The 25,291-nt window shown below is 39.3% G+C and overlaps 1 protein-coding gene across 5 annotated transcripts in view; it reads right to left on the bottom strand.

Annotated features, from left to right (window-relative positions):
* The window catches only part of Kif1b (kinesin family member 1B), a 147,878-nt gene that overhangs the window by 7,362 nt on the left and 115,225 nt on the right, over positions 1-25,291 (bottom strand). For all 5 annotated transcript variants that reach the window (XM_071617338.1, XM_071617339.1, XM_071617340.1 and 2 more), the window contains 12 exons: positions 25,068-25,186; positions 23,604-23,659; positions 21,189-21,297; positions 20,312-20,378; positions 19,166-19,250; positions 16,675-16,780; positions 9,054-9,168; positions 8,296-8,429; positions 7,542-7,603; positions 5,067-5,212; positions 4,637-4,876; positions 2,134-2,205 (listed from right to left, as the gene is read on the bottom strand). In XM_071617338.1, coding sequence (XP_071473439.1) covers positions 2,134-2,205; positions 4,637-4,876; positions 5,067-5,212; positions 7,542-7,603; positions 8,296-8,429; positions 9,054-9,168; positions 16,675-16,780; positions 19,166-19,250; positions 20,312-20,378; positions 21,189-21,297; positions 23,604-23,659; positions 25,068-25,186 — 1,311 coding nt within the window. The remainder of the gene's footprint in view (positions 1-2,133; positions 2,206-4,636; positions 4,877-5,066; positions 5,213-7,541; positions 7,604-8,295; positions 8,430-9,053; positions 9,169-16,674; positions 16,781-19,165; positions 19,251-20,311; positions 20,379-21,188; positions 21,298-23,603; positions 23,660-25,067; positions 25,187-25,291) is intronic.

Here is a 25,291-nt window from a genome sequence, read left to right as displayed (position 1 = left end):
TTAAAGATCAAAAATAGAAAGGGCTGGGAATTTAGCTCAGTGGCAAGGCACCCTTGGGTTTAATCTCCTGTACCATAATAAATCACAAGTAAATAAAAAAATAAATTTTGAAAAGCTACCTTTGCCATAGTCTTTGATAACCATTGACTTCCTTTCATAAATCTTCAGAAGATCACTTAATAAAATAAACCTACAGATGGGGCAGTGGTGCACACCTGTAATTCCAGCTACTCAGGAGCTGAGAGGAGGGATTACAAGTTCAAAGTCAGCCTCAGCAATTTAGCGAATCCCTAAACAACTTAATGAGATCCTGTCTCAAAATAAAAAAATAAAAAGGGCTGGAGGTGTAGCTCAGTGGTAGAGCACCCTTAGGCTCAGTCTGAAGAGCTGCCAAAAATAAAAAGCATGCACATAAAAAATTATTATTGTCAGTAAATAAATCAAACAAAAATTCAAAAAGAGAAAGTAAATAAGTCTACAAATATTTTATAGACTGAACACAACATTAGGAATCAAGACATTTACAAAAGAGGGGGCTACAAAGCACCTGCTGAGCATGTGGGAGTCCCTAGGAAAAATAAGAGAAAGGGGGAAAAAAGATGGGAAGGGAAGAGGGGGAAAAAAAGCAGGGTGGGAATGTAGTTCAGTGGTACGTGCTCCTGGGTTCAATCCCCAGCAGCAAAATAAAATAAAATTAAAATAAATAAATAAATAAATAAATGCATACAAGCTGCCTCTGCCATAGGCATTAACAATTAGTGCCTTCCCTTCATAAAGTTTTAGGGATAAGGGATACAGCTTAGTGTAGAATACTTGCCTAGCACATGTTAAGGCCCTGGGTTTGACCTCTAGCATCACACACACAAACTCAAAAAAAAAAAAAAAAAAAAATTGAGGGGTGTATTTCAATGGTAGAATGTTTTTCTAGCATGCAAGAGGCCCTGGGTTTTATCCCCAGCACCATTTAAAAAAAAGAAAGACATTTACAAAAGAAGTAAAGCTGTTTTTTAAATATTTCTATGGCCCTCTGACATTAATTAAATAACATTATGCATGCATGAACCCAAGCAGCCACTACATGCTATGTGTTGTACTAAGAACACAGTAGAGGTCCTGCTCTCCTATGTCCTGCTCTGGAGTTTACATTTTAGTAGAGAAGGCAGACAATAAACCACTGAACAAACACTTTTAAAAGTGCTGTTTGGGGACTGGGATGTGGCTCAATGGTACAGCACTTGCCTAGCATATGTGAGGCACTGGGTTCAATTCTCAGCACCACTTATAAACAAATAAAGGTCCATCAATAACTAATAAAAATATATTTTTAAAGAGTGTTGTTTAGTAACTGGGTGCAGTGGTACATGCCCATAACGCCAGCAACTTAGGAGGCCAAGGCAGAATTCTAAGTTTGAGGCCAGACTCAGCAACTGGGAGAGATCCTGTCTCCAAATTTAAAAAAGGTAGAAGGGGTGGGGGCTGAGGATGTAGCTCAGTGGTACAGCACCCCTGGGTTCAATCCCCAGTACTGCAAAAAGGTAAAGGGAAAAAAAAAAAAAAGGTACCAGGTAATAATAAGCACTACAGTGAAAAATAACATAGTGTGGTGTGGAAAGTTGAGAGGGCGGCCAGCTTGCGATTGGGCAGTTAAGGAGGCCTGCTCCACACAGACAATCTTAGACCCCTGCAAAGACCCCTGGCAGGAATGAGCTGGGAGTGTTTAAAGAACAGCAAAAAAGCTCATGCTGATGAAGATAGAGTGAATGACATAGTTCTCTGAAGTGTTTTCCTCACTCTTTGCTGAACGCACTGGGTTTTTTGCCACCAAGAAAAAGCCTTAAGACTTTCTTGTGCCTTGTCATACACAAACATATCACCGTCTACAGAATATTCTTCTCCAAGGGATTTAAGGAGAATCCTAAAATGTTTTTCCTCTGATAATCACTGTAAGGGACACATACATTGTTATCTTCAGAAGTCAGTGTTCTGACTTTGAAAAACCAGATACATTTTCAGACATAATGGTCACATATCAAGCCATCTAAAAGCATCAAAAGCCAGGGACAAAATCTGGAACGCTGAAGAGAAACTGGTAACCAACACACTGGCTAATGATGATGGCTTCAAGGTGCTCACCTTACAGTCACTGATGCTGCCATGAACTTGGTTGAATTCTCGATTAAAAGTATGGGTGAGAAGCTGCAGGCACTAAAGAAGAGAAAGAGAAAATGAAGTTGAACTTAAGACTTCATTGGCTAAACAAAGCCTGGGATGCAAGGTAGGAGGGGAACTGACACACCTAAAACTCATGCTGGGGCTCAGATGTTACCCAGACAGCTATGGAAATTAACTACATATACAACAAGGGAAGTCCGGTATATGTCTAATAAAGATGATAAAATAAATAGATCTAGATGGGCAAAGTGACACATGCCTGTAATCTCAGCAACTTGGAAGGCTGAGGCAGGAGAATTGCAAGTTTGAGGCTAGCCTCAGCAATTTAGTGAGGCCCTATGCAATTCAGTAAGACCCTGTCTCAAAATAAAAAAATAAAGGCTGGGCATGTGACTCAGTGGTTAAGCAACTGTGGGTTCAATCCAAAATAAATACCTAATAATAATACCAAAATAAATACATAATAATAAATAAATAGATTTAAAAAGTTATTTTCAGCAGGATGCAGTGGCATACACCTGTAATCCCAGTTGTTCAGGAGGCTGAGGCAGGAGAGTCCAAGTTAAAGGCCAACATGGGCAATTCAGCAAGATAAAATAAAAAATAAAATGTGCTGGGAACATGGCTCAGTGACAAAATGCTCCTGGGTTCAATTCCAAGTACCTAAATAAACAGCCATTCTCAACACAACAAAAGTGAATTACCGCCAGGCACGGTGGTGCATGCTTGTAATCCCAGCATTTGGGGAGACTAAGACATGAAGACCACAAATTCAAGGCCAGTCTCAGCAACTTAGCAAGACACATCTCAAAATAAAAAAGGGTAGGTTAAGTATCTCTGGGTTCAATATCGGGTTTTTTTTTTTTTTTTTGGTTATTGGGGATTGAGCTCAGGGGGTTTCAAGCACTGAGCTACATCCTCAGCCCTATTTTGTATTTAATTTAGAGACAGGGCCTCACTGAGTTGCTTATGCCTTGCTTTTGCTGAAGCTGGCTTTGAACTCAAGATCCTCCTGCCTCAGCCTTTGTTGCCGCTGGGATTACAGGCATGCACCACCATGCCTGGAGGGGTTCAAACAAAAAGTGGATTACTGCAAACACCATAGTATGTAAATGCTTATGAATGTAATAGCACTCCTTTAATTCTCAATACACGGAGACTTCTGGATGGACAAGTTTTCCTAAACAAACTAGAAGACTATCAGGTTAAGAAGTTGCCTAGCAACTATACACCTGGGAGTCATCCTCAATAACCCTCTTTTTTCCCACCACATCTGATCAGATTCCCCCTTCCTCTTCATCCTCATTTCAAAGGCTTAAACATGCCAGGTGCAGTGGCTTATGCCTGTAATTCCACCAACTTGGGAGGCTGAGGCAGGAAGATCCCAAGTTTGAGGTCAACCTCAGCAATAAGTGAGACTGCTCAAAATTTTAAAAATAAATAAAAAGGGCCAGGGGAACTGACCCCTTCTACCACCCAACAAAAAAAGGTTTCAAGATGGGTCTGGGGATGTAGCTCAGTGGCAGAGTGCTTGCCTAGCATGATCAGGTTCTGGTTTAAATCCCCAGTACTGAGCCCCCACCTGAAAAAAAAGGGTTCATCATTTCTTATTGGATTACTATATGAAAAGAGGTCTTCCTTTCTCAGTGATTCTTTTCACTACTATTCCATTCTTTTTATTGCTGCCAGGGAAATCTTTCTCAAAAAATAATTTTTAAGGGCTGGGGATATGGCTCAGTGGTAGAGTGATTGCCTAGAATGTTTGAGGCACTGGGTTTGATTCTCAGCACCACATAAAAATGAATAAATAAAATAAAGGTACTGTACCCATCTACAACTAAAAAAGAATAAAAAAATAATAATGTTTAGGGGCTGTGGCTGTGGTTCAGCAGTAGTGCACTTGCCTGGCATGTGTGAGGCACTGGGTTGGATTCTCAGCACCACATTAAAATAAATAAATAAAATTAAGGTCTATCAACAACTAACAAATATTTAAAAAAAAAGTTTAAAATATTTCCACATTGGCTAAGGGTATAGCTCAGGGGTATTTCTGGGTTCAATATGAATGAGACTCTGGGTGTGATTCCCAGTACTGGGGGTGGGGGAAAAGCCTATACCACTCCCAAGATCCACTTGAAATTTTAGTGTCACACATAGTACCCTCTCTTATCTCCCACCCCTCTTGCACATGAATTCCCTAAGACTGATTATAGAGAAGTCTGCTGGCTCTGTCCTGTATGTCCTTATAAGCCTTCCCCTAAGAGAAACACGCCTCTGTTGTATGTTGGTTGCCCATAATCTTATGCATAAAGCAGGAATTGAGTCTTATTTACTTCTACATTCAGAGTATAAGCATAGACCTTGAACCAGTGTCTCTCAAAGAAAGTGATGAAAATGAACAAACTGCAAGATTAGCTCAGAGCCTTGAGGTAGGAATGCTCAGCCAGGAGGAAGGAGTTCTCACCTTGGTAGCCAGCTCTTTCTCACGATCCACTAGGCTTTCAATGTCTGCGGAGTCATAGCCACTGCTCTCACTAGGTGTGATGGCACTTTCAAAGGTTGTGGTTGAGATCTGAGAGGAGATGCTGGTGGAGGTGCTGAGGGTCCCACTGCTGAGGCTGGGGGACAGCGAGTCACTCAGGGATTTGGGGATGCTATCACCAAGTCTTTCACGCAGCAGGAGGAAGTGGCGGGTTTTCTCCACCTAAGAAGATCAACACTACTGCCTCAGCAAACACAAGGCTCATGAGGGTCTTAAGAAGCAAAATATTATGACTTAATCATCACAGAAAACTGAAAAGCCATGATCACACGGCAAAGCCAGAGGTTAAGAACTGGGATTGTGCCATCCTGCAGCCGAGTTCTTGCCCTTGGCCCCTCCTGCCCTTGGATACCTCATGCAACAGCTCCAGCTTCTCCAGTTCCCACTGATGCTCCAGGATAAGGCTGTCTCCACGCGGCCGCCAACCTGCTAAATTCTCTTCTCCCCGCACATATGCCACCGAGGTATCCAAGACTTTTCTCCTCCTCCTCTGCATACCTAAGACAGAGGGAACATTTTTTCTTCTCAGAGAAAAATTCAATTCCAACTTTAGGTCAAATGAGTTGTTAATTCTTTTTTTTTTGGCAGTGCCGTAAATCCTATCCAGGGTCCCACACATGAGAATTACTAATCATTATACATAATAAGCCAACTATGATTTCAAGATCCATAAAATTTTGTTTATTAATACAAATTCACACATTTCTCTCAAAGCAACTCTCTAAACTTTTTTTTTTTTTTGGTGTAGTGCTGAACTTTTTAAAAAACTGAGTTTTATATTCTTTGATAATTATGAAGATTGAAATACAATGTGAGAAAATGCTCAAGTTTTGTGTTAAGTGAGAATACAGAGATGTTAAGTAGTCTGTACACTATGATTCTAAATGCATTAAAATATATCCATATGAAAAAAGTGGAAAGGGACTGCACACACACATTTAGTAGTTCAATGGTGGTAGATGACAGATGGCGTTAACCTCCATCATTTCTAATTATTCCTTCATTTATTTATTGCAGTACCGGGAATTGAACACAGGGCCTATGCATCCTATACAAGTACTCTATCACTGAGTTATACCCCAGCTCTTTTTATTTTTTTATTTTGAGACAGTATCTCACACTAAGTTGCCCAGAATTTGCAATCCTCCTGTCTCAGCCTCCTGAGTAGCTGGAATTATGAGAATCACCATTCCTGGCTTCCCATTTATTTTTCATAAATGATACACTAATTCCACAAAGGCAATACATGAACTTATATTATTCTTTTTCTAAATCTTTCCTGTGGGCCCTGACTCCTTTTCCATGTATGTTATCTAAAATGACTCAAACTACTAGGCTGGGAATATAGCTCAGTGGTAGACCACTTGCCTAGCATGAGCAAGGCAGGCCCTGGGTTTGATCTCCAGAACCACAAAAAATATAACAAAATAACTCAAATGCTCATTAATCAAATATTTTTTAAATGATTTTTTTTGGGGAGAGAGAGAGAGAGAGAGAGAATGAATTTTAATATTTATTATTTTTTAGTTTTTGGCAGACACAACATCTTTGTTTGTATGTGGTGCTGAGGATCGAACCCGGGCCACATGCATGCCAGGCGAGCGCGCTACCGCTTGAGCCACATCCCCAACCCAAATCAAATATTTTTAAAAAACCTGTGCAAGGACAGGGGTATAAGTGGTAGAGTGCTTGCTTGGTATGTGTGAGGCCCTGGGTTCAATCTCCAGCATTGTAAACAACCAAAAACCCTGTGCTATGGTTTGAACATCTCCCCAAAACTTATGCTGAGACATATGGTGGTGCACACCTTTAATTCCAGTAACTCTGGAGGCTGAGATAGGAAGATTCCAAGTTGGAGGCCAGCCTCAGCAACTTGGCAAAGCCCTGAGCAACTTAACGAGACCCTGTTTCAAAATAAAAAAGGGCTGAGGATATAGCTGATGACAAAGTGCCCTTGAGGTTCAATCCTCAGTACCAAAAAGCTCCCACAAAATTCATCTTAAAATTTAACTGCCATTGTGATAGTATTAAGGGGTGAGACCTTTAAAAGGTGATTATAGCTTAATATTGTTATCTTGGGAGTGAGCTAGTTATGAAAAGGAGAGTTTGGGCCCTCTCCCCTCTAGTTTCTGATGCTATAGGTCTGGGTTAGAGTTTGAAGAATTTGATTTTTTTTTTCTTTTGAATCTAGGGCCTTGCAAATACTAGGCAAGCATACGACTATTGAACTACATCCCCAGCTCAGAATGTGAATTTTTGACAATTTCCCAGGTGAAGCTGCTGCTGTTTCTGCTCAATAATGTATTACACCAAGTTATCTTTGGGCTAAGGTGGTGAGGGAAGTGGTTACAGTTTTGAAGTCAAATTCATTCTAATTCACTCAAAAGTTTTATATTTCCCGGCCTAGCAACATTTTGTTTGATATAATTTTTGAAACTATTTTACATATCATAGACCAAACAATATTGCAATTCTGAAAAAGGTAATTCTTACCACCATCACTAAAGTTGGTTTGTAAAATATACATGTTTCTAAAATTTTTTCATCTAGCTACATAATTTTTTTGTAACAGGGATTGAACCCAGGGGCACTTAATCACTGATCCACACCCCTAGCCCTTTTTTGTATTTTATTTAGAGACAGAGTCTTGCTGAGTTGTTTAGGGCCTTGCTAAGTTGCTGAGGCTGGCTTTGAACCACGATTCTTCTGCCTCAGCCTCCCAAGGTGCTGGGATCACTGGTATTCATTACCAAGCCCAGCCAATTTTTTTGTAATATACTTGAAACATATCAAGATATTATCACCTCTACAATCCATAGGCACTTACCCGGACTGCCTGTGTCTGCCATTTTGCATAAGCTGAGTTCATAAATTCCAGTGACTCGATTGCTATTTGAAAATAAAGTAAAACTGCTTCATTTCTTACAGCACAAAAATAGGAAAATCTCAATTCCACCTACTTAAATTCTTCTGTAGGGACTGTAACCCACCTCAAATATAACTACAGATATTTCTTATCAGTCACTGTTCTTTTCCTATTCTGAACTAAAGCAGTATATATATATCTTAGGAGGAGCTTGTTTTTATCTCAGTCATTTGATAGCTACATTAATAGGATAATAAACTAGAAAATTCATAACACAAATGTAAAAACTAAAAAATTTGCTTTTTGTTAACATAAGAGAGAATAGATGAGGGGGAAAATGTCTGACTGGAATGAAATGACATACAACACATTCTGGGGATCATGAGTGAGAAGGGATATACCTTAAATATGCCTAATATTAAAAAGAAAAAAATCCCAATGATAATCTGTTAGAAATAGTAATAGTGCCATTCAGTCCTGCAAAGCTGTTTGGGAAATGTTTACAATGTAATATTCTTCCTTTCTTTATTAGCTTGTCCATCCATCAACATTTTATTAAATGCCAGATGCACGTCACTGTACTCCAGCTATCAGTTACTCAAATGGTTTATAATTTGTAAACTAACCATAAAACAGCAAGCTGGGGAAGACTAATGACTGCTGATTCTATTGTACTGGTCAAAGGAACTGACAGGTAAACATCTCAAAAACTTACGAATCTGGTGACTTTGAGTAGCCACTGCCAAAGAGGCTGCGCAGAGAGCGTGGAGGTGAGATCTTGGCATCTCGGGAATAGAAGACCATGCACACATCCTTGGTGACGACAGCTGGCTGGATGCAATGATCCAACTGGAAGCACACAAAAGCAGGTGCTATGTAAATGCAGCAGAGTACCTGTGACCACAGGCTGTGCAGTAGCATATTTGGAAAGCTAGATTTGGAGATGGCAAGGTTTCAGAGCCACCAATTATTTAAATAGAAACTGAATAGATAATATGTGCAAGGTCAGCATATAATCTCAGAGGAAAATATAGCTCAGTGTTAGAGCACTTGCCCTACCACTGTTAAACAGATGAGCAAACTGAGGCACAGAGATTTTTCAAAACAAGGATTTGAACTCAGGGTGTTTTCACTTTCGACTTTGGAAGGCTTTCGACTGTGGAACCACTCCTATGCTCTGCCACAACCATGAAAACAAAGAGGTGCTATTTTTTTAAAGTCATACATTCTTTAAAAGAAAGGTAACTGGGTTACTAAAGCATAAGCCATCATAAAATTTGGGATCTTTTGACTAAATAGAGAGCAAGAACACAAACTAATATAACAATCAACAAAGTATAATGAAGCATATAATTTAAGGATGTGGAGGAAGAAAGGAGGATGAAATACGTCAATCTTCCCTGACTGACTCTATAACTTGCCCAATGCTCTGGGCTGGATACTCACAGTCCTTGAAGTTCTGAGTCTACTCACCTCTAGGTAGGCTGACAAGGTCATGTAGATCTTTTCTCCATAGGGTGTCACTCGGTTCAGAAGAAGGGAGTTATGCAGGGAGCTGTCCCATACTGCCTCAAAACGGTAGAAAGTCCTGAGGTCAGAAACACATGAGGGCATCAGCCAAGAGCAGCTGTTGATACTGTAGTCCAGGTTCTGCTACTGTCAGTAATCCTAAGGAATCCTACACAAGCCATCAACACTTTTATTTATTACCCTCATCTCCTAGGAGGAAAAGTAGGTCCTTATCCTCTTGCCCCACCCATCATTAAGGTATACTTGGCAGTGCTCACATTGTTCTTCTTTTAGGACAAGCTTCTGTCTATGAACATAAAAACTGTGTGAGAAACTAAAGACATTAAGATGAGAAGAATAAGTGAGTATGCCTAAAATCCTAGAAAAACTAAGCAAGCTCCCCTGTTATTCAATGATGAAAGCAGATCTAATCTTCACATCACCAGATCTGATCTTCATAGGCCAGCACTGCCAAGCCTCAGAAACATAAGAAATACAGGGGCTGGGATGTGGCTCAAGTGGTAGTGCGCTCGCCTGGCATGCATGCAGCCTGGGTTCGATCCTCAGCACCACATACAAACAAAGATGTTGTGTCTGCCGAAAACTAAAAAATAAATATTAAAATTTTTCTCTCTCTTAAAAAAAAAAAAAAAACATAAGAAATACATCTGGGAGCAGGTGTGGTAATCCCATCAGCTCAGGAGGCTGAGGCAAGAGGATCGAGTTCAAAGCCAACCTCAGCAATTTAGTGAGGCCCTATGCAACTTACTGAGACCCTGTCTCAAAATAAAACATAAAGGGCTGGGGTTGTGGCTCAGGGGCAGAGCACTTGCCTAGCATGGGTGAGATACTAGGTTCAATCCTCAGCACTGCATATAAATAAATAAAATAAAGGTCCATTGACAATTAAAAAAATATATATACACACAATAAAAATATTAAAAAAGGGCTGGGAATATAGCTCAGTGATTAAGTGCCCCTGGGTTCAATCCCCAGTAACAACAACAAAAAATACATCCGGAAGGCTTGCTGGTGGGAACAGGTAGAAGAATTTTAAATATGGAGAGCCTTGTTCTAAATAAAAGAATAAGAGCCGGTATTTCAATAAAAGAGGATGATTTTTTTCTAGCCAGGTGTGGTGGTGCATGCCTGTAATTTGGGAGGCAGTTTGGGAAGCTGAGGCAGGAGGTTTAAGGGTTCAAAGCCAGCCTCAGCAACAGCAAGGTGTTAGTACCTAAACAGCTCAGTGAGATCCTGTATCTAAATCAAATACAAAATAGGGCTGGAGATGTGGCTCAGTGGTTGAGTGTCCGTGAGTTCAATCCCTGGTACTCCCCAAAAAAGGATGATTTTTTAAACAAGAGCCAGCTGTTATCATTTGTTACTTTTTGTATTTCATACATTTTCTTTAGGTATTAGAGATTTAATCCAGAGGTGCTTAACCACTTAGACACAACTCCAGCCCTTTTTATTTTTATTTTATTTGAGACAGGGTTCTCACTAAGTTGCTTAGGGCCTTGCTTAGTTGCTGAGGCTGGCCTTGAACTTGTATCTTCCTGCCTCAACCTCCCAAGCTGTTGGGACTATAGGTGTATGCCACCACACCCAACCAATGTTTTTTTTTGTGTGTGTGTGTGTTGGGTATTGAACTCAGGGCCTGTGCATGAGAGGCAGGCACTTTAACAACTGAGCTATATCCCCAGCCCTCAGACAATCTTTTATTTAAGAAAGAATCAGAAGCTAAACTTAGAAGATACCCAAAAAATGTTTTTTGAATTGTTCTAATATCATTTTTCCCTACTGACAAAAAATACAGACAAGCTGACATTCACCCTTTCAGTTTAGCAAGTCTCATCTGAAACACTGCTGGGTTTGATGGCAGTTTTACAGATCAACCTCAGGCTCTGCCTCACCCTTCCCTCCTTGTGACCATGACATGTGTCAGGGAAGATGCTTCGTCTACTCCACCACCACTAGCTCTCCATAGCACATCTGACTCACCTAGGAAGAGTGTCTGCACCCTACCACTAGGTTCCTCCTTAGTCTAGCCCAAATGGTGAGCTGACTGGTTCTGCCTTCTCTAGGTCTCCTGTGATAATTAGCAGGCAAGTCCTCTCTAAACATACCCAATGCTTCATCCTCTGGAATGAACAAAGGAAATGACACATTTCTGAAAGTGAGCTCCTGGACCACACATACTCCAAGTGTGGTCACGCCCCTTTATAGCTGCTTTTTAATTTAACTCTTACAGGACTAATTCTTAAATGGCTAGCTTTTAAAGCAACAAGCTTGGGTCATAAAATTCTCAACAAAGACACTGAAGGACTATACATAGAAGCAGCTAATAAGATAAAGTCACCAAGGGGCTCAAACAGCAAATTAAATGATAGACAACAGGAAACTTTCCATGGCTTCTGGGTTCAGGGAGGCATCCACATAGCCCTGCTTAGATACAATCTTCGCTTTAATCTGGTTTAAGACAGATTCTAACATTGGGTGACAATATTCACCATTTCAGCAGAAGCCACCTAAGAACTATATCACCTCAACAGCTGTTCTTTTATTGTGTTATGGCCTTTGTCAAGGTGCCTAGACTAGGGCCTACCTATCAGATGGTACAGGGACAGCCACTACTTGTACTAGCCCCCCCCCCCCAAAAAAAAAGTCCCTCTGACAGCTGAGAGAAATTCCTATCACTGCTGCCTATAGCCTATACTTAGTGATTTGCTCTGAGCTCCAGAGAACTCCACCCTGAGTTCAAATCCCTGTTTTGAAAAATCTCTGTGCCTCAGTTTGCTCATCTGGGTCTTTCAGCTGAGGCAATGTTTTACACTTGTACAGGAAAGCCTCTCCAAATTTGTGTTTTCACGTAACCTAAAGTGAAAATTTCACTGGCAGAAACCTGGCTAACATAAAGGAAATTTTGACTTCACTAAAACATTGCTATATTGAAAAAAATTTGTGTGTTTTGTTTTGTAGTTGCTACAAAACATTCTATTGGAATACCCACCAAAAATGGCAGGTTTTTTTTTTTTGGTACTGGGGATTAAACCCAGTACCAAATTGGTCCAGCTGTAGGGTCAATGTGCCCAGCTCAAAGGTGGCAATTCTTGAGAGGTGGTTATAAGAAATACTCTGAGATTGGTAAGCAATATCAATTAAAAGAAATTGGCATGAGCCAGGTGTGGTGGGGCATGCCTGTAATCCCAGAAGCTGGGGAGTCCAAGGCAGAAGGATTAAAAATTCAGAGTCAGCCTAAGCAACTTAGTGAGGCCCTAAAGCAACGCAGAAAGACTCTTGTCTCAAAATAAAATATTAAAAAGGGCTGGGAATGTGGCTCAGTGGTTAAATGCCTCTGGGTTCAAATCCTGGTGAAGAAGAAGAAGGAAGGGGGGTGGGGGAGGAAGAGGAGGGGAGGAGGAGGAGGAGAAATAATAATAATAATAATAATAATAATAATAATAATAATTGGCATGAGAACCTGGAGTTAGAAACAGAGCTGAGTCCCAGTGCATGCTTTTTCCTGTATGGTTCAGGAGGTAGTGAAAAATGATTCCAAATACATTCCCTAAAGATGTGCTGACCAACACAGGACCAAAGTAAGAAACAGGTTTCAAGGTAACTGCTTAAATTATATATTCACTTGAATTATTAATTGCGAACAATTTAAAAACCAACTTCTTATGGTCATAACTAATTTTTTCCTGAGACATTCAATTAAGAAAATGCAATGGTGAGGCACTAAGCAACTCAATGAGACCCTGTCTCTAAATAAAATATAAAATAGGATTTTTTTTTGTGTGTGTGCGTGTGTGTGTGTGTGTTGGGGATTAAAGTCAGGGTCACATGTGTGCTTAAGCAAGTACTCTAAGCCCAGCCCCTGATGGACCCTCTTGAGTTTACTAAGAGACTCTCTGAAATACCAACTAGATGGAGTCCGGGTTAAGATATAAACTTGGGGCCAGGGATGTGGCTCAGTGGTAGAGCATTTGCCTAGCAAGTTTAAGACCCTGGGTTCCATTCCCAACACGGCAAAACAAAAAACAAACAAAAAAACTTGGATCTGGCAGTATTGTGGGAGTGCAGTCCCAGACCTGAGTTTGATCCATGGCACCACAAAAACAAACAAACAAATAAATAAGACGTAAACTCATTAATAATATCAGTCAAAAAACATTCAGGCTATATTGTCATGCATTGCTTCTTTCAGCTTGCTTCCCTAAATCAAATAAAGGAAGAGATGGGAAAAACTTTCTTTACTACTAATCCAGACTTTTTTCTATTCCAAAATAAGAAAGATAAGGACCTTTGACAGAAGAATGAAAAATGTTTACAAATACACTTAACATTTCTTCACACAGACTCAGCTAGCCAAAGTGGTCTCTACTACCACGCAGAAAAAACAAAGAAGAATGTGAGCAGTTTTCAAAGGTTTTGGTAGAGCAATAAACCTCTCAAGCTTTTGAGAGAGAGAGAGGAGGGACAAAAGAGAACAGAGAACAAGGCCTGATATTCCATATAAAGTGAGGGGAGATGGGCATTCCACTTTGCAAAGTAGAGAAGAAAAGCTTAAAGGGTATAAGAATAAAATGGACAAACTTAGTAAAAGGAATGAGAAAATAATTTAGAACTCCAAAATTATGAAGTTATATGTGAAAATGTACACACAGCAGAAAAACCCAGGACACAAAGAAAAAGGTCTTGCTCTATCCTAGGCACAGCTTAGATTTACATGGGGAACAAACCACTAAATTAAAATAATAATCAAAGCAACATAAGACATAAAGCGTTCTGATAAACTAGAATCTTTATGTGCAAAGAAACAAACAGAAAATACCTAGGAATATCCTTATCAAGAAAGAGCCTGCAAAAACATAGAAAGGGCTTTTGTTAGTGCAGCAACAGAAGGGAGGGAACAAAGAAAAAGAAAAAGCAGAAACAACAACAACAACAACAACAACAAAAAACATGGAAAAGTCAAATTTGCTAATAAGCAAAGTGAATTCAAGTGGACAACTGACAGATATTGGGATCCAATTTGATACAGCATTTACAATGACATGGTCCCTTTTCCTGAGACATTCAATTAAGGAAATGCAATGGTGAGGCGCTAAGCAACTCAGTGAGACCCTGTCTCTAAATAAAATATAAAATAGGGCTGGGGATATGGCTCAGTGGTTCAGTGCCCTTGGATTCAATCTCTGGTACCAAAAAAAAAAAAAAAAAAAAAGGATGATTTTAAACTTACCCACTGTGAGTAGTACATTTCTATTTCTGGCCCAAAACCTATTTATGCCAGTTGTGCTTATTATTATCTAATGAAACATTAAGGAAATTAATAAAATATGAAGATAAAAAGAATTCTTATTCTAAAAATTCAATAGCTTTTTTAAAATATCTTTTTAGTTGTAGATGGACACAATATCTTTTTATTTATTTTTATGTGGAGTTGAGGATCAAACCCTGTGCCTCACATGTGCAAGGCAGGTAGGTGCTCTATCACTGAGCTATAGCCCCAGCCCCTAAAAATTCAATAGTTTTGAGTTGTTTAAAAACAGCTGTTTAAATGAAGTTTGAGCAAGATAAATGTAAAAGAAAGAGTAAAATTATAAGATGTTTAAGTGATAAAATGTTAATGAGATAAATGATAAAAATTTGAAAGGATTTTGGATTTAGATTTTCTTTATAGGCTTTCTAATTCCGGTTCTACCAAACTGAAAATCATAGATGATGAGTGTGGTTTTATAAGAAAATAAACAGAATTCCAATAAATAATTCTGCAATTAAAGAAAAGGCCTTGGTCCTACAGCAAAAGCTTGATAAGCTATATAAGTGTATATTCACTTAAGTTACAACAGAAAGACACCTTTAAACAATCTTTTCATTATTCTTAACTTTAGTCAACTTTTTTATTAACTAATTTTACGGTTCTATTATATAAGATAAGCTGCTTCTAAAGAAGGCAAATTGATTTCTTACAGCCCGATCTGCTGCTGGGCATGAGCCAAAGGACCTTTTCAAGCCAAGGGTGGTGGCACACGGCTATAATCCAGCTACTTGGGAGGCTAAGGCAGGACTGCCAAGTTTGAGGCCAGCCTTGGAAACTTAGCAAGACTCTGTCTCACAATTTAAAAAATAAAATTTTAAGTGAGGGTGGCTGGGGATGTAGTACTGTGATGGAATGCTTCTAGGTTCAATCCCCAGTACCAAAGGGGGAATACAAAGAACCTTTCATGTTACTCTAACGCAGGTAAAGTCAGCACAACCAGCATTTAAACCAAACACCATCATTCCCTGGTATTTTGCTAAGTATCCTAAGAACATTTAAGATACATTTTTTAAAATTGCAAAGAAAACAGTACTAGTGAATGCCAGCTGAATACTGACTATAAATAATGTCTAGCAGAAGAGAGAAAGCTATGTGGAGTTACTACTGACTTTAGGGAAATGGGATTATTCACAGTTCTGCCCAGGGAGGGTCAATGCACACCCCCCTATCTCTCTATCCACTCCCCAAATACATACCTGCTTACACATTCCTTCCTCCCTTTCCACAGTCCCTGCTAGCTAACCTTACATGCAAAAAAGCAAGCAGAAGTTTATTCCTTTTTCCTCTTTGTATGCAAAACTTCTCATTTTCCCCTCCCTCTTCCCAAATAGACACGAACAAGTTTTTCAGTAGATGGAGGTACAGAGAAGCCCTGTAACGAGAAGCATTCTCAGCCCACATTAAACCTACAGCTGCTCGGCTGAGGTTGTGGCTCAGCAGTAGAGCGCTTGCCTAGCATGTGCAAGGCCCTGGGTTCGATCCTCAGCACCACATAAAAATAAAATAAAGATTATTGTGTCCAACTACAACTAAAAAGTAAATAAAATATATATATAGCTGCTCCTGCTTCCCAGCCTTTACAAAAGAAAGAGATGGACTCTCTGAGTCAGCCTTACTCATAACCCCTTTCATGGGTAAGGTAAGAGGAAGCAGCAGGTCTGTCTCCAGTCTATCACACATGAAGCAACATGAACATGTACTTTAATGCACTGTCATCGCTTGGATATAAAAGAATATTTTGAGAGAAACTAGTTTAAAATTAAAAACAATAAAAATCCACTATTTACAGCAGTCACTCTTGGACACAAGAGTTTATATTAATTTATCAACTTTATGCATAAATGGAAATAAGAAGCAAAAATTGATAACGACTAAGTCTATACTAGCAGCAGCAAAGACCGAATGCAAAAGGCTTTACTATTCCTTGGAGGACAAATTTCCATGCTACTCAGCAGTGAGAAACCTTTCTCCACAGTAACCATTTCACCAGAAAATGTTTAGGTTTAGCAATAATTGATGGGCACTTTTAAACCCTTGGGTAGTATGCCGAGGTTTTTGGTCTGGTTTTTCTTTACTACTGTGGCAACATCTAAGGTAGGAGTAGAACATCCATTCTCTAAAGGTAAATGATCACACACAATCCAATCACTTTTCTTTCTTTTTTGAGAGCTGGGTAGGCAAAGGAAGAAATAGGGAATTTTGAAGTGAGAAGTAAATTAGTTTCTTCATCTGCATGCATTTCTTAGGATGCCCCACCTGCTAGAGTTGTGGGAAGACTTCAGGTATTTGGCAGAGATGATGTTCAGGGACAGGATGGCATCGATCGCAGCTTCATCCACCTCAGGTTTATTCCTAATCCGGCCTAACAGAAATAATAAAGAAACCAGAAGAAAGGCACATTAAAAACCAGACATTAACATATTAAGTCCAAAACAAACTTTCCATTCTCACAAAGTTAACCCAGTCCTCCTAGGTCGTTTTCACTGTAACTGGTTAAGCGCAGGGTCCTGAAGGCTTCTCCAGTCTGTCTTGTTTCCCCTGTTTTGCACATTTAGTCAGTTGTTGAAACCTTATTCCAGCCTTGAAACCTTATTCTTTGTTCAAAGAATTTTTTGTATTGATCTCAGTTTTTACTCTCAATATTATTGTCCTGCTCACAAAGGCCATCTTCCCCTTCAATCTGGAACTGGCAACAGCCATTCATCTGGTCTCCTTGCTAGTCACATGTCCTCCATTCCAATGTGTTCTTTAGCCACTGACTTTATTCTACCACTTTCTTGCTCAAAATGCCACAACTCTGTTGTTTTAAATGCTATAAAACTAGGGGACACAGTACTCCACAGATGATAGGAACACAACCTTGAGAGCTGGACAGCTGGATTCAAGTTGTGGCTTTGACTCTCACTAGCTATGAGGCTTAACACTCATCCTGATTCTGAGCCTCAGTTCACGACAGTAATAATTTCTCCCTTATGTGACTATTACTAAGATTAAATAAACTAATACTTTTAAAGCACTCAGAAAAGCACATGGTGCCTGATAAACATTACACAAAAGAGTTTGTCAAACTAAACTGTAGAGTTCCTCAGAGAAGCCCGAGGGACCACTGCTTCTGGATCTTCCCCGTTCCTTTCTAATCTAAAAACATTGTCACTGTGGGGCTGGAGATGTGGCTCAAGCGGTAGCGCGCTCGCCTGGCATGCGTGCGGCCCAGGTTCGATCCTCAGCACCACATACAAAGATGTTGTGTCCGCCAAGAACTAAAAAATAAATAAATATTTAAAAAAAAAAATAAAAAACATCTCTTCTGTTTTGTACATTAATATGCCATAATAATATAATTTTGAGGGCCGGGGTTGTGGCTCAGTGGTAGAGCATTCACCTAGCATGTGCAAGGCCCTGGGTTCGACCTTAGCACCACATAAAAATAAATAAATAAAGATATTGTGTCCACTTACAACTAAAAAAAAATATTTATTTATTTATTTATTTTTAAATTTATTTTTCAGTTTTCGGTGGACACAACATCTTTATTTTATTTTTATGTGGTGCTGAGGATCAAACCCAGCACCCCGCGCATGCCAGGTGAGCGTGTTACCGCTAGAGCTACATCCCCAGCCCCCAAAAATAAATATTTAAAAAATAATTTTGAAAAAGCTTAAAAACCACTGCCTCAGATAAGAAAGTATAATCTCCTCCCAAGGTTCTTAATCTGGTTCATGGGGACACAAAAGTCCATAGATAGAACTCAAGCAGTCCATCACTTAGATGGAGAAAAAATTATATCTTTATTCTCACAAACAATTAACTGAAATTTGACATTTCCTTGAATTATGGAAGGCAATAAACCACATATGAATTAGCAGTACCTGTTGACTCTGTCCCCTGTATTAACCACAGATGTTTCCATATCAAACTGATTTTCATTCATCCATCACCACTGTGGAATTATGGTCATCAGATTCACGTTAGATCTTGTGATTTAATGCCTCAACGAAGAATACATTGTAGTGCAAATGTGTTTAATTAATCTTACCAGTTGTATTCCAGTATCATTAATTTCTTTTGTAATTTATTTTCTAAGGCTTTACCATTGCCAAAAGGTCCATGGCAACAAGGGTTCTGAACCTCTGCCTTGGACTACCATTCTGAAGCTCTTACTCTGTAGGATGCTTGATTTTTCCACTTTGGTCATGGATCTCTAGCCATTTGATGTTAGGCATATGCATGTTAGGCCTCTCTTACTTAAAATGTTTATGTTTAGAAAACAAATTCTCTTGAATCCATTCAGAACCTTTCTCACAAAGTTAACCCAGTCCTCCTACGTTGTTTTCACTGTTAACTCAATAATGGGAACTGAGAAACCAGAATTTCACTTTTGTGTATAGCCAGAGAATAACTGGAGATCAAACCTAGGACCTGAAGCATGCTAGCGAAGCGCTCTGCCACTGAACTACACTCCTAGCCCTGAAGGGTTTCAAACTCAAGGACTCTTATCATCCTCATATACTGTGTTCTCTATACTGGGGAACACAGAATATTACCAGTGTCCCAAACAGAGAATAATGACATGTCTAAAAAGCCAGGTTTGTGCTGCAGCTATAGTTCAGTGATACAGCACTTGCTAGGCATGTGTGAGGCACTGGGTTCAACTGTCAGCATAACATAAATAAATAAAATAAAATAAATAAATATATTTGAAAATAAATAAACAGCCAGGTTCTATTCTTAGCTGATGTATACTTACCTACCACCAGTTCACGGACATCTTTCCAGTGGAGTTCACTCCCCTTCTCATGGATAATGGTCACTGTGATTCTTCGCTGGATACCCTGGGTAATAGAATAGGGCTGTGAGTTAGCTGGGGCAATCTATCATTTCCTCTTATTTGTTGTTTTCTGAATTGTATGGCATAGGAATGGGCAGGAAGGAGAAAGATGGAGAAGTAGGAGAAAATCTCTCCATGTTATTATTCTAAACAAAGTGGGGTGAGCCAGGAACTGAGCAATATTCAGATTCCGATAAGGTTTCAAGAGAGATGCCATGATTGTGTGTCTCAACTATGGGACTCCCTGCTCCATGCCCAAGCAGTTCTGAGCACTGACTGAATTCACTTTTGATTTACCCAAGTGAGATGTAAATTGAAAAATCAGATTTAAGTCTATCACAACTTTCATCCTCTACCCATCATTAGAGATTATGGCTGTGAAAGCACAGGGCTTCTAAGCATTATGGTAAGTATATGAAATCACAAGGAGCTGCACAAATAATAGTAAATGAATGAAACAAAATCCTTTTATGAAACAGCTATTCTAAAATATATATAAAAGCAAGGGTATATATAAGCCAAGGCCTTAAAAAAAAAAACACACACACACACATAAGAAAAACAATTTGTGAGCCCTGGGTTCAATACCCAGCAACCAATAAAAAGAGAGGATAACATTCTTCCTCTCAGCTCCCTATCCCTGAAATAGAGATGAAAAGCTGAGAAAAATAAAGAGTTCTGAGGGGAAGGAAAGGGGAAATACTGGGAAATGATGCTGACCAAATTTATATTGTGTGCCTGTATGAATATGTAACATGAATATCACTATATTATTACAAAGCATTGATATGGAAAAAAGAACAGAAAGAGAGAGAGAGAGAAAGAGAGAAAGAGAAGGAGAGGGGAAGGGAGGGGGGTGTTCTGTTTCTTTTTTTATTATTATTATTTTTTAGTTGTAGTTGGACACAATACCTTTGTTTATTTATTTTTATGTGGTGCTGAGGACTGAACCCAGGGCCTTGCATGTGCTAGGCGAGTGCTCTACCGCTGGGCCACAACCCCAGCCCCCTATTTCTTTTTCTAAATTATTTGGTTCGCTCCTAGGTGTTTCCCCCGTCTTTGTACCTGGTGAAGCAAAAATGTCCCCTGGCAGGGCAGGCCTGCTGTATGGTCAACCACAGCTGGGATATACCTATAAAAATAGAAATGCAAAAGACAGAAGTCAGTACTATTCTCATCTACAAGGCCTTCCTTAACCCTCTTAAGACATTCTGGCTGTGAAAGCATAGAATTTCCAAACATCATGATAAGTATATAAAAATCACAAGGGAGCTTCACAAATGATAGTGATTGAAAAAATAAAACTCTTTTTTGAAATAGCTATTCTAAAATATATACAAAAGCAAGCATATATATAAACTAAGATCTGAGGAAGAAACATCAAAATAATAATTGAAGAAAATAAAACTTTTTTGAAATAGCTATTCTAAAATATATATAAAGCAAAGCTATGTTTAAGCACTGTAGCCCAGTGATCTTTGTTTTTCAAAACTCTGATCTCTTCTCTCTCTCACCTATGCTGGCATTTAATCACAAAACCATTGGCCTTTACAACCCTTTCCACATGTCTATGGTGTCTCATCATCTTTACTAGACTGAAATACTCAAAGGACAGTAACATTTTTTGGTCTCACCTCTGGCCCTCACATAAGAGTCCAGTAAATACCGTATAAATGCAAAGCAATTGAAAGAGATAATTTCAGGTTCTAGATCTTTTTTTTTTTTTTAAGATCCAAAAAGCAACTAACTGGTAGAAACCATCACTGTAACTATATCTTCCTTACAGTGCATTAATGATCTGTCCCCTGATAATCAAATTCTTCAAAGTGACATCATTGCTGACAACCACATACAGGATCTCTTCAAATAGGAGAGTCAAATATTACATTTCCTAATTTTGAAACACTTTGCTCTATATTAAAATTTAGAAAGTTGGACTTACTCTCCTGTAGGTTCCAGTTCACTGATCTCAAACCAAACTAGGAGGTCATACTTGCTCATGCTTTGGCCAAGGCTGGTTTTGCTCATGGGGTTTAATTTGGTGGCTGGAACTTTAAAAAAAAATTTTAGAAAATATCAAATCTGGTCCAAAAGCAAAAGCTGAAGCTTCTCTAATGTTAGCATTCAAGGACACACTTAGGAAAAGCAGCAGGTCAGAAGACAGATTTCAAAGATGACCCAATATTAACCATGTAGGTACCTCTAATTAAGAGAACAAGAAAAATGGAGAGAATCTTTTTCCTTCTTAACAGACTGTCCTCAAAGATAAGAAAACAGATTTATGCAAAATAAATGTGCTCACAAAATCACTAAAAACTCTTCAATTCTAGAATCTTATTTTGTGGCATGGTATCACTGTAGAATGGCAGAGACAGTGCTTAAAAAGGATGTAGAGAGGAACTTCACACATCATGAGGCTCCATGGAAGCTGGAGAGGTGAAGTGAAGATCTATCCTTCAACCCACAGCTTGCAGATCTTCCTGCACCCAAGGGTCACCAAGGATCTTAAGGATGGCAAAACCTAGGCCATGTCCCCAATAATCTACATCAGTCTATGGACTTCCTCCTTAGAATTCCAACATGCAGACAAATCTGGAAACCAGTGGTCTAATTTGTAAATACAGGAATCTCTAAATGACCTGTTACATGTTTCCTTCAGATTTAAATTCCAGGTTCCTAATGGTTTTGATGCTGTGCAATTCTTAATTAAGTTGCTTAACCTCTGTCTCCTTGGTGTATAAAAAGCACATAATAATATTTAGTCTGCTACCATGAAAAGGTATCATAAAGCCCCACTAACATAATAGATAGGAAGAGCTTTATGAATCATATGTGCATCCTACCAGGTGTATTCACCCCAGGTGAATTTCACATGCACTGGTGATGCTGGTGAGGAAGAAAATAGGATTATGGTTCTGGCAGTCATCTGAGGGTCAGAAAGAACAACCACAAGTATTTAAAAAAGCAAACAAAGAGTAGGGGTACAGCTCCGTGGTAGAGCACTTGCTTAGCATGTGCAAGGCCCCGGGTTCCAACCCTAACCTCAGGACTGGAAATACAATAAAACAAAACAAAACCAACTATTAGTAAAAATCTTCAAAATTAAAACTACTACTTCAAAGAATCCAAAGAAAAAGTATCAGGAGCGCCTCACCCCTAGGGTGATGTGAAAGAAGCACAGGCAGCAAAGGTGCTTCCTAAAAGCACTCTGAAAGAAACACGGTGTGATCTTGACAATATGGTGAACTCTACTTTCAGCTCAAGGAGCAAAAAAACATAGATGTTTTCATACACGGCGAGCCAGGCTTCAGGACAAGCCCTTGAGTTGGTTCTACATCTAAGACAGCTAATTTAGCTACTAACCATCTCGTTTGGGTACCCTCTCGCTCTGGCAGCTGGGAACTGGCAGAAAAAGAAAAGGCGGCACTGGGTCAGCCTCGTTCTGGAAGGTGGCAACAGCAGAGGAGGCAAGCACACTGGCGTGCTCAGAAAACATGTCCAGTACATGCACATTCACATAGCCAGACACAAGAAACCGAATCAGCTCAATCTTTCTCTCGTGGTCTGAAGGCCGATGAAGATGAGGAGTATAGCGGGTGGAGAATGAGAACAGGGTGGGATGGGAATTTGACAAGTGGGCAATGAGGAAAAAGGACAAAAATAAAGAAAAATCAAACAATATAAATGAGGAGGAACAAGTTCTGGTATTGTACTGCACAGTAGGGTGATTATAGTTAACAATAATGTATTGCATATTTCAAAATAACTGGAGAGAACTCGTAAGTATGTACTTATTATGTAATCAATCAAGAATAAAATAAAACAAAAAAAAAAACCAAGATAAATGAACATGCAGAATAAGTTTAATATGCAAAGAAATATCCAGTGACTGACAGTTTGGGAGAGTTACAAATAAAGCAGAGATATTTAGGAAGAGAGAGATTATAAAAATCTGCATAAGACCAGAGAACTGGCAAATACAGAGATATATTGCTTTTTTACTTCTTTTTTTCCCTCCCCCAGTACTATGAACTGAACCCAGGGGCACTCTACCATTGAACTAAATCCCCAGCCTTTTTTATTTTAAGACAGAGTCTTGTAAAGTTGTTGAGGCTGGCCTTAAACTTTCCATCCTTCTGCCTCAGCCTCCCAAAGAGTTGAGATTACAGGTGTGCATCCCCACACCCAGCTTACTTGTAGATCAGGAACCAAAAATTTTAGCTCTGATAGATGCGTACAAGAGAAGCAGGAATATATAAGGATGCATAGAAAAGGAGGGATGTGATTGGTTTCTAAAATCATTTAGAATAAGATGTGTTCACACAGAGAATATCAGGCAAAGAATACAGATGCTCACCTGGCCTGGAGAGTGGCATGGGTGGAGGGAAGAATCGTCGAGAGGGCTGGGGTGGACTGTAAAGACAGAAATACAAACTAATTCAGGACCAAAAAGAATCAGATGTTCATTTTAATGGCATGTTTAAATTCGCTTTAAGAAAATGAATTTTGTACATTTTCAACTCTGGCATATCATTTACCACATATAATCCCACACAGTGAACAGACTAATGTATTTTTTTAAAAGCCCTCTATAACTCACAGTTACTAAATGAGATCAAAAAAATTCACCTGTTAACACTGACATTGATACTATCAAAAAAGCCCCTCTAGAGCTGGGCTGTGACTCAGAAGTAGAGTGCTCGCCTAGCATGGGTGAGGCACTGGGTTGGCTCCTCAGCACCACATAAAAATAAAATAAAGATATTGTGTTCACCCACAACTAAAAAATAAATATTAAAAAAAAGCCCCTCTAGTTGCTCTTCTCATGAATCTGTGTTTTGGTACTTGGGATTGAACCCAGGGGTACTGAACCACTGAGCCACATCTCCAGCCTCTTTCATATTTTTTATTTAGAGACAGGGTCCTGCTAAATTGCTTAGGTCCTTGCTAACTTGCTGAGGCTGTCTTTGAACATGTGATCTGCCTATCTCAGCCTCGGGAGTTGCTGGGTTATAGGTGTGTGACACTGTGCCCAGCTTCTTATCAGTCTTGACTCCACTCAAAAAGTTTCTGCTTTATGAATTTGAGGGTTGTTAGAACAATTATATACAACTTCCATGTTATAATCCTAAGACCCCCAACTTTCTACCATATTTGTTATGGTTTGGATATGAGGTGTCCCCTGAAAGCCACTGCTAATGCAGGAATATTCAGAGGTAAAATGATTGGATTATGAGCTGTGACCTCATTAGTCAATCCTATTTTGAAGGATTGACTAGGTGGTAACTGTAGACAGGTGGGCATGGCTAGAGGAGGTAGGGCATGCTGTGGAAGGGTTCATCTCTGCATCCCCTTCCTGCTTTTCTGTTTCTTTGCTTCCTGACCTTGCATCATGAGCTGAGCAGCTTTTCTCTGCTTCCATGATGTGCTGCCTCACCTTGGGCTCAGAGCTGTGGAGTTGGCCGTTTATGGACTGAGACTTCTGAAATAGTGAGCCCAAATAAAACTTTTCCTCCTGTAAGTTGTTCTAGTCAGGTATTTTGGTCACAGTGACACAAAAGCTGACTAAAACACTATTCAAAGTCTCTTCCTACAAAAGGATGGCATTCAAAGTCATCTGGGGGCAACATTCAATTTGCTCTAACGTTAGTGATTAGGGAGCTAGAAAAAGGTAGTGAGATTTCTAAAAAGGAAACATAAGGTAATACATAAAACTATTATTTACTCATCTTCAACCCTCAAAAGATTTCTTCCTTTCCTGCAACTGAGGAATAATCATCAAAACAGTAACAACAAAAGTCTTTGCTCATCTGGTCCAAACCTGTTAAGATCCTGTCCTTGCAGATGAAGTGGGTGCTGCTGATAATGCCCAAAAACTTCAAATACAATCGGCTTGGTTTTGATGTAGTCCACAAATGATTCAGTGACCTCCACTGCAATCTAATAAGGAATAAAGCCATATAAGATTAGGGAGAGATTTATCATAAGAAAAATACACATTTGCACTTCAGTGAGGGCTTTAGTACTATTAGGCTCCCAACATGT

This window comes from Marmota flaviventris, chromosome 10 (assembly GCF_047511675.1).
Source record: "Marmota flaviventris isolate mMarFla1 chromosome 10, mMarFla1.hap1, whole genome shotgun sequence".
Taxonomy (NCBI): Eukaryota; Metazoa; Chordata; class Mammalia; order Rodentia; family Sciuridae; genus Marmota; species Marmota flaviventris.
This window is presented reverse-complemented; position numbering and strand designations above follow the sequence as displayed.